General features: G+C 37.3%; 2 protein-coding genes across 2 annotated transcripts; one reads left to right on the forward strand and one right to left on the reverse strand.

Moving 5' to 3' along the window:
* The first annotated feature begins 1,301 nt into the window (after positions 1–1,301).
* On the forward strand, positions 1,302–3,236 carry LOC112508615 (glycosyltransferase family 92 protein At1g27200). The gene has a single exon (XM_025113286.1). The coding sequence runs from the start codon at positions 1,302–1,304 to the stop codon at positions 3,234–3,236; it is 1,935 nt and encodes a 644-aa protein (XP_024969054.1).
* Positions 3,237–3,760: 524 nt separating this feature from the next.
* On the reverse strand, positions 3,761–9,250 carry LOC112510037 (transcription factor GTE4-like). Its single transcript, XM_025115296.1, has 9 exons — positions 8,844–9,250; positions 8,054–8,090; positions 7,854–7,932; positions 7,700–7,745; positions 7,517–7,615; positions 5,277–5,345; positions 4,834–5,176; positions 4,573–4,727; positions 3,761–4,457 (listed from the first exon to the last, which is right to left on the reverse strand). The coding sequence occupies exons 1-9, from the start codon at positions 9,246–9,248 to the stop codon at positions 4,146–4,148; spliced, it is 1,545 nt and encodes a 514-aa protein (XP_024971064.1). The 5' UTR covers positions 9,249–9,250; the 3' UTR covers positions 3,761–4,145.
* Positions 9,251–10,465: the final 1,215 nt, after the last annotated feature.

Consider the following 10,465-nt stretch of genomic DNA (forward strand, 5'->3'; position numbering starts at 1 on the left):
CACCGTCCTCCGGTGATACTACAATGGTATCACAATGCATCATATATGTGTTGGGTATTACATTGATGTCGTTTGTGTGGTTGATCGAAGATATAACACAATGGTATCACTATGCATCTTATATATGATTAGGTATCACAATGTATCTTTTGTTTAACAGAGTCAATATTTTTAGGTATCACAGTGGTATCATATTGGTATCACCGGAGGACGGTGGCCAGAGGCCGGAGAACGGTGGCCGGAGAGAGAAGAGAGGAGARTTTTAAAATACCAAAAATATCCTTGCATTAAGATTTTAATTTAAAATTACCAAATTTATAAATTTCCTAATTTATCTATTGATTTGTGGTTTGGTTCTCACAGTTACCACAAACAACTCAGTTCTCCCTTGAATAGGCCCCTATATATATATATCTACTAAACTATTTGCGAAACACGTCCTCTATGTATTTGTTTGTGTTGTTAATGCTCACCTTCAGTTGATGCACATTTTCAAAGGGTGTATCACTGCAGTTATCACTCTAAGAAAACATATAGATCATCCTATTTGATTGTTCATTTGAAGTGAACATTTATATTCATACGTCTTTTAACCTTTCAAGTTCTTTTAATATGAGGAATCTTAATTTCAAAGTAACTTTGCTCAAAGTAATTGGTTTATCATAATCWTTCGCAGTCCTAGGTACACAAAAGGTTGGCTTTTAACATCGAAAATATTTGTGGAAGGTTYTCCTCCAAATACAACCAAGGATAAATTTAGAAAKTAAATATCTATATTAGAAGATCATTATGTTATAAGATCTCCTCTAACAAAACCACGAAAGCTTCAAAATTGTTTACATTCACGCCTTCTACGGTCCCGCCGCATTGCGCGGGTTCACAACTAGTATATCTTAAAACATAATTTATATTAAATAAATTCGTTTATCAAATAACTTATCATCTGTACTTATATTTTTCAGCCAACGGCTAATTTTTCAAATATAATTTAAAGATTAAATATAAAAACATCATTCTTTAAAATAAAGAATTAAAATTAAAAAAAAATTACATTCTCCTCAATTTTGTTTAAATTCATTTGATGGATTTTGTGATTTCGAAAAGCATTCTGCAAGAATGTTTAAGCCATCGTCAACGAGTTTGACTCAGAACTCAAACCCAATTCTAAGTCGGCCCGGTTGCAACTCGGGTCGTAACTCGGGGGTTTTCAACCCATATAAAAATAGCCGCTTCTTCTCTACAGCTGACCTTTATATATACAAACCGCTGTATCTTCTTCTTCTTGCCCTGGCCCTCTGAAAATGGCGTTAAATATACGTACAGTTTTTCTGTACGTATCGGCCTCCATCTTCTTCCTCGCGTCTCTCTGTCACCTACTCTTACCAACCGCCTCCATCTCCCCCAATCTTCTACGCCGTTCTTCCCCTTCCAACCCCCAACTTTACATTCACAATAACCTAATCACCCATGAACAAGAGGAAGATACGACCACCACCATCACCACCGTCACCAGTCAACCTCCTTGTGATCAAGATCCCCGGATAATTCAGGAAGAAAACATGAACTCGGTTGGATTCAATGCCGATGGTATGATTCAGTTTGAACCACAACTCCCTAACAGTCGGAGCATTTCGACTGAAATCGAAGGTACTGTTCTATCTAACGCTACCAATACCATCACCAGCCAAGCTGATGATGATGATGATGATGATGATGAGCGTTTTGTTTCGGAAGCAATCGATAGCAAGAATTATTCGATGTATGTGTCTCCGAAGGCTGATTCATCGAATACGAATGTTTCGGTTTTGTTTCCATCTTGGGAGACCCTTGTGATTGTATCTTCAGAGGATGGAGATGATAACAATTATACATCCTACTTCTGTTTATTTGATACGAATGAGATTTCTCCAGCTAGGTTTTCAGGCACGTTGCCGTATCCGGATCGGAAAACGTTCACGTGCGAGCTCCCAAGGCGTGTTCGCCGGAAACAGCCGTTCCGTCAGCCAGTCCTCACAAAAACGCCGGATGACGATAAGATGAAGTACAACCGGTTGCTTTCACAGTCGCCGGAGCTCTTCCGATGGAACTTCATCGTCTACGATGTCATCGAAACCGAGAACGACGTCGTTTTGCTGTCGAAAGGGATCAACAAACGCCAAGGAATCAACCGTAGCCCAACGGAATTCAAATGCCTTTTCGGTGACGATACTGTTGACGGCGTTAGGACTTCCGTTACAAGTTCGCTGCAAGAAGTCTTCCGATGTCAACGCCCCGACTTAACGGCGTTTAGTCAGAATCCAATCAAAACCTCCCTCTTGATCCTTCAACCCAACCAGTTGCTTCCTTCCATAGCATACTACACACCCCAGCGCAAGATAGCAACTGGTGGCGCAAAGTCGCTATTGTGCGCATGTACCATGGTCTACAATGTAGCCAAGTTCTTGAAAGAATGGGTGATTTACCATTCCAAAATTGGGGTCGATAGATTCATCTTGTACGACAATGGTAGCGATGACAACTTGGACAAAGTCGTAATTTTGCTCAAATCGAAAGGGTACGACATCGAAACTCGATTTTGGATATGGCCAAAGACTCAAGAAGCCGGTTTTTCGCATGCAGCATTGCTCGCCAAAGACTCGTGTCATTGGATGATGTACACCGATGTCGACGAGTTCGTATACTCCCCATTATGGGCCTCATCACAACCATCGAAACTTCTCTTACCGTCCCTTTTGCCAACATATCCACACGGGCAACTGATCATCAAATGTTACGAGTTTGGTCCCTCGAATCAAGAAAAACACCCGCCAATGGGTGTAACGCAAGGTTACAATTGTCGAAAAGAAACGGAAAACCGGCACAAGTCGATCGTGTTGCTTGACGCGATCCATGAATCGTTGTTGAATGTGATTCATCATTTCAAGCTAAAAGACGGGTACAAGAGTAAGAAAATAGGGATGGAAACGATGGTTGTGAACCATTATAAGTTTCAAGCGTGGCCGGAGTTTAAGGCGAAGTTTAGAAGACGGGTGTCGGCTTACGTTGTGGATTGGACTCAATCGGTGAATTTGCAATCGAATGATCGGACTCCGGGACTCGGGCATCGGGCGGTGGAGCCGGAAGGATGGGTGGAGATGTTTTGTGAAGTGTATGATGATAGGTTAAAAGATTTAGCGAGTAGATGGTTTACGATGGTTGATGAACGATCGGAGTTTCGTATGGCTTGGCAAATATGAGAAATAAAAACTGTGGAAATTATACAAGAAAGTAGTAGAAAAGTAAAGGGTTAAGTTCGTTGACCTTTTGACAATTTTGTTTGACTTTTATAGGACTTTTGTACATAAACATCAACCGATAAATATATTCGATGATTTTACCCGTAAACTTTCTGACAGTGATATTTATGTTACTAATTCTTTAAAAATTATATATATATATATATATATATATATATATATATATCTATATAGGGTTGGATTCACGTAACACTAAGGGTTCTTCGTGAGACCTAAAAGACCAATTTATGTTCATCGATCAACTTTATAAGCTAATGATATAATGGTCTAAAGTAGCACGGTGGCAATTTTGTGATTATTAAGAAGTCTCGTGACGATTTTATGATAATGAATGTTTATATTGTAGATCTAATCCAAGGGTTGAGAATTGATTTTACGGGTCTCACGAGAAACCCTTGATATCACGTGATCCCAAGCTACCATATCAAAACCACCAGAACGCAAAATGGCTTTTCTTTCTTTTCTTAATTCCATTACAAGTTCATCAAACTCCACCATTTTGGTCCTCTGTGGCTCTGATGATTTCCTCTAAAACCTGAAATTTCATCTTTCCTAATAATTATTGCAAAACACAACAAGGGTCACTACACAAATCAGACAGAGCTGCAATGCTGAATCAGGCTTCTGAGGTGAACCCGTCCTAAAACCAGAGCTTGATGAACCCATGTGTAGATTGGGTGGAACCGGAACTGGAACCGGAACCGGTACCGGTACCATATAAATAATGTTTACGGTTTGTTGATGGTACTAACTGCTGCCCGCAAGACGATTCCCCAAAACTCTCCACTTCACCAATTATGTCCGATTCTACTTACGGTATGTGATGGCGGGTTACTTTCAGAAACACTACTAGAACCATTTCTTGCTACCGAAGCTCCAGACCGTCGAGTTAGTTGTCTCGTTTTGAGAATTCACTCTCGTGTCAGCCTCAATATCAGGATCAGCTCCTGAAGTATTTGGAATTTCGCTTCTTTTTGGAACGTTGTGACTTACCAATCCGGGCATGCATCTCTGGTTACCAGATGGAAAGCACGATGATTTGACTTCAGGAGGCAACTTTTTTTCAATTTTCTTTGAAGCAATTTTCGAGACAACAGGTCCAAGATTAGCGGCAAAACGAGCTAGACTTCTAGTATAACCATGCTCAGCATGTAAACCCACCTGCATTCAAGAAAACATATCACATAAGCCATAAACTAGTTCCCAAAAGTGCTTTCTAAATCCTGAACTTTAGCTACTGTACCTCGAAACTAAAGTAAGGGAATCAATCACGTACCGCCATTAACTGCTTCCTTTCCCAACAAAAGTTGGAGAGAGGAGAAGGATTGTCAGCAAAAAAAGAAGATAGATATTGCTTGTAAGTGTCACGCCTAGTCTCGTCTATAATAACATGTTTATTCCCATATTTCATGTCGGCCCTCCGAATACGTGCTGCAGGTTGAGAACAATTAGTAAGATGGCCATCTTCGGCAGCGCAACTATTTACCATCATTAGTCATTAATATATTTCAAAGAAGAAAAGGAAAGAAAATGCAACCTGGAAACTCTTCATTCCAATCTGACAACAATTCAGAGTGCTGTTCCCCATTGCGATCGCGGTTCGAGCCAAGTAACCCGTCAGCCTGATGCCTATACAACATGGGTCCTTTTCTTAAATTGTAAGGAGTAGACTCGGTTGTATTGTCTTCAGTGGTTGCAAGAGTGGCACCTGAGGTAGACTCAGGACCAGCACCGTCGAATGGGGGTCTGCCAGGTGGCCTTTTTAGATGTTTGCTTGGTGGCCGGCCACGTTTCACTACTTTTGGTTGCAGCTCGCCATCATCACCCTCGTGCCTCAAATTTCCAAAGTCCCTTTTCGCCAACTCTTGTATAGTCCTCGCCTAAAAGAGTGTGTGTGTGTAAATGTATATCAGAATCAAAACTGAGAATGAAGAAACGTAAAGAATAGCAGTTCAAATACAACAATTTGATGATGCCTACCTGCCGGAAGTAAATGGTATCAGATGAGTTGTACTGCATCGCATTAGAACAGATCAAAAAGACATCTGCCTGTACACAGATAAAGATAGAAAATTTGTAAATACTAGATATCACAATCGTCTAAGAAAAAAGAAAAACACATGCGGAACGAACAGTCACAATAGAAGGGGGGAAATAAGAATTGCATCATTAAAACGATATGCGACAAGTGTGGGCTGAAAACACAGATAAGAAGTTGCAGACTCTATTAGATGGTCACAAAAACCAAAATGCAAAAAAAAACATACAACTATGTCGTTGCAGCGAAATTATGCAAACACATTCAAGATAGATGATACAAGTTGTGTACTCATCAGTGTAGAAAAATATCTGAAGATTTACTAATAAAACTAAGACTTTGGCACCTGTATATCTATCTGTAGGAAATGGGGTTGCAATTAACAAACAATTTAATTGATTCTATAACTCAACATTTATTTAGCCCTTCTGTACTATATGGAAAGGGAATAGATATGCTTATTGTCAGTACCAAATGCTTGCAAATCCTTGGTAGAGCTTATTTATGATTTCATGCGGAGCATAGTACACAACAAGTAGGGGGCCTTTCCGCGATTGAATGTCTAATTTTTCTCTTTCTTCTTTTCCGTCTTTGACACCATTCGTCTAATCATGGAGTTTCTTGAATCAAATTTAGGCTTTGCAACATCATATTTCCAACATTTGCACTAAACATAAGACAAATCGACTAAATTAGAACAAAAACGAACACAAAATTGGGATGCTCTGATCACATTTGGCCAGGTCAATGATGCAAGTAGATCCGCAGAAAAATAGTTTAATTTTAGTTCAACCGAAGACAATGCGTGTGTGGCTAATAGAAATTGACTTAGGGTGAAAATATACAACTACACTATATATGATCTAAAGTTACAATCAATTTCAGCAGCAGTGAGCTCCCGACTATAGTCTTTGGTATATATTTACAGAACGGTGGAAATGACAACTGAAACAAATCATTGTTTTCTGAAAGAAAGAACAATGATATAGTGAAATCCCAGAAAGAAGCTAGTCAAAATATCCTTCACAGCACGATCTTACTTATTTCCACAGAGAAACCATTGTTACCGACCCAAGGGATGCTTGTACTACCTTGTTTCCTTAAGTAGCGTTTGATACGCAAACAAGATTGGACAGGACTGGACATGACAGAACTAGACAGGACAAGATGGTAGGACTAGATAAGACTGAAGGGGACAGGACTGGACAAAACAAATGTATGTCTGGTGTTTGGCACGACTAGGACTGGACATGACAGAACTATACAAGTTGTCTCCAAAAGTTATTTTCCGATTTTCTATATCATAATAGTTATAATTAACACAAATAAATTAAATAATTTAATTTATAAACATTTTTACATAATTTTCATATACATAAATATAAAATAGTACCAACTTTGAATGAAATTTTTTATATAATTGATGGTAGTTTGAAAAAACCTGATTCATACAAAGGATAAATTGTGTTTTATTCGGTTTGGAAGATCCTTATCAATTGATGAAGGCATGGTGAAGATTGTTGCAACAATAATGGTTGTGGGGTATTAGCATTGGTAATTGGTGGACGATGGTGGTTGTGGAGGTGGCCAACGGTGGCTACAGGTGGTGGTAGCGGCCGCAACTAGCAGTGGCGACCACTAAAACAAATATCATGTAAAGGTTATATATCAAACGAGGGTTGATTAGTAGTATTTTAGTTTTTGTCTGCTTTCTTGTACCATGTCGCACCTAACGTGGGACAGTGAGTTTTCTCCCATCCTATCCCATGTATCAAACCCAGCCTAAACTGATATTAACTTTTTAGTCCTTACTTATGTGGTGATGACTGTTTACAAGTTATTTTCGAACTTCCAAGCATGCCCATCATTTGCATTTTGGACCGCTATCAAGATCAAGAACCCCATGATTACAGCCAGCAAGGAAAAATGGGAAGATGCTTTGTGATGCTGAAGTTGGCTAGAAAACACTGGTAAGGTTTCTGACAGGAGAGATTGGAGTCCATCATGCATGCAAAGTGCAAACACTAAAAAGAACAAACAATACAATCTTATAGGTTAGCAGATGTCTCCTTCTCCAAAAAAAATCTATGGGACACTGAACTTTGGCAACCACATTATACCGAACAGAGTAAATATATTGACACATCCAATAGCTGAAGCACAAGTAGCAGAAATAACCAACCTCCAATTCATCCAACCTTGAATAAAGTCCCTCGTCAAGTTTGCTCCTGACGGTTCCAAAATCCATAGGATGCTCAATAATTTCATGATAATCAGGGAGCTGTATACAAATAAGCTTCTCCATGTCAGTTAGGAAACCAAAACAAAAACTGGGCCTCACACACAAATTTTCTGAACAAAGCACCTCATTAGGATCGACCGGCTCAGAGAACACCCCATGAGTGTCCTTCCTGCAGATCAAGTTTAAATATCCAAAGAGCTCTGTGGAATCAATGAACAGTACAAAAATAAGATATATCCATTTGAAAGAGCAAAGGAAGGAAGGAAGAAAGACTCACTTTTGAAGCCTGTCAAGAATGAACACCAGCAACTTTTTGTCTGGCAAAGGTGTTGTGGGTCCAGACTCCAATGGTGACCCTGCTCATAATTTAAATGGAAGCATGAAAAAAACAAACACTGAAAACTAATTGATGGAAATTGCCCAACCAAGATTGCCTTCTACACAAAAAAAATAGCAAAAGGGTTTTAGACTTAATACCATGTACATTAACCGTCACTTTTGAAGCCTTTTCACCCTACAAACATAAATCCATTATCAAGACCACTGTTACAGCAACAAAAACATGAACCGGATAAATCAATAAACATCAAAGCTTCATTACTAATGAAGACACCTACAGTAAAAGAACAATCAACCCCAGATGGCAAGTACAAGTGAAGTGAAAAAAAAACACAGAATAATAAGATAGCTTTGAACTTTATCCCAAGACATGAAGGTACGTGAACGTTCTTTTTTGCAAAGTACCTATACGTGTGTGATGTGCAGATAGACCAACCAAAAACAAACTATTAATATTAAAATAATAAATTTTGGAGAATCAATTTCAGTAACGTAAAGTTAAAAAGAACAAGAGACTTAATGAATTTCAATCATTCATTTAATAAAAAACTCAAAACCAAAAAATAAATAAAACCCTCCGTCAATATGCATATCTTTACAGGTTTTGCGGTTATGGATAAACTTGCTACAAACACAGAACTTGACTGGGTCAAAACAAATACACCCTCCTGAATCTATTAAGGGAATATAGAAAATTACGCGCGAAAAAATTCAAAGAATATTTCAAAGATGAAAAACATTCAGCAATAATTAAATACTGTTGCCACCGTATTTTGCAAATTTTAATATCATGTTCGCCCTTGTTTTTCGGGCGGTATCCCTTAATTTAGATAATTTATGCTTCTTTTAGAGTCCCCATACATTATCGCATTGGGATTTAGCAAAAACTCGGAAACCCTAACTTTTTAGGATTCAATCTAATCAGTACCTGATTATCAGCTATAATATTACCAGATCCAGAGTTAATTTTGCGATTATCAACATTAGCATTTGAATCAGAGCCGTAAGATCCCGAATTAACAGAATAAGATCTAATTAAATCAGACGAAGCATGTTGTTGTTGTAGTTGATTCGATTGAGGCAAACGAACAACGAGCTTGACTTTCTTCTCTTTTCTCTCATCGTCATCATAGTACTCATCTTCATTGGCTGAGTCATCGTCGACACTAGCGACGGTGGTAGAGTTAGGGTTCCGGCGAGTTGATCTTGGTTGTAATTTTTGTTGATTTTGTAACTGTTCGTTTTCACGAGCACGCTTCTGGAGATCCAATAGAGACGGACGGCCTTTCCTTTTCTTCGCCGTCGTTGCTCCGCCACCTCCTACCTTACCCATCTCTCTCACTCTCCCTCCAACGGGCGTTACACCATTTTTGTTTTCGTTATAAACTTTGTAACAAATTACACAAATGGTCCTTATACTATTGACAAATCTTCAATTCTTTTCAAATTTTATATATCTATTCGATTTGAGTATTTTAAATCTCATCATATTCGTTTTGTGTGAAAATGAATGTGTGATTGTAAGTATTAAAAGGGTTTTGAGAAATGAAAATAAAAACAAACAGTTTCTTTTATCTTTGTTGTCATTGATTACTGTTTAATAACTCTAATCAAACGTCTCTCAAGAGTTTTCGTAATGATTTTTAATTTACTTTAAAACTTGTTTTATTTTACTAAAAGGTACTCGTACAATACAGCGAGATACATTTCGATTTTAAAGTTTTGTTTTGTTTATTTATGTCTCAGTCGATGTTCTAATACGATTTTTTTATGTGGTTTTGAAATAACCATGATTTTTTATTTTTGAATAAAATATAAATATGAAAATATCATAAAATATTGATATTACTATCGAACTAACTATTAAAATTTCTCGGGGTTTTTTTTTGTATTTCTTTAACTTATTTTTTATTTTTGGTTTAATAATATAATTTTTTATAAAGATAATAATTAAGTATTTTGTTAGAACTTAATGATTATCCTAATTATATTTTAAATTTTTTACATTTAAAATGAGATATTTATTCTTTATTTAATTATGTTTATCTGTAGTTAGTTGCACAAATTCAAATATGAAGCTTTAATAAGTTGTATTTATACATACTTTACTTGTAATATTGATTTTTAAATAATATTCAATAAACAGTAATTCATGCATAAAAAATGGTTTTTAAGAGTTTTTGTCAAATGCGTATAATGTGATTCGTTGATCCATAAATTCCAACTCAATAAATGTTTTTGATTTTTTGAATTGCCAGGAAAAAGTGAGAAGATAGTTGGTGGTAGTAATTTGTATTTATGTTGATAGTTAAGGGGCAACTTTGAAAATTGTATTTCTGAAGTGGTGGTAGCTCACACGAACTGGATAGTTGTGTAGGATCGTGGGATTAAGATGGACCAAACGGTGTCGTTAGCCATAACAATTTTCGAGAGTTGTTGAAGATAGCTCGTGTCGCCACTCCACGCGCTTTAGAGAAACGTGTTTCAAAGTTGCACGTTAACAATCATACGAAACAAAGTATTTATTTTACAATTTAACATATTATTTTT

The sequence above is a fragment of the Cynara cardunculus genome, assembly GCF_001531365.2.
Source record: "Cynara cardunculus var. scolymus isolate 2C chromosome LG 3, CcrdV1, whole genome shotgun sequence".
Taxonomy (NCBI): domain Eukaryota; kingdom Viridiplantae; phylum Streptophyta; class Magnoliopsida; order Asterales; family Asteraceae; genus Cynara; species Cynara cardunculus.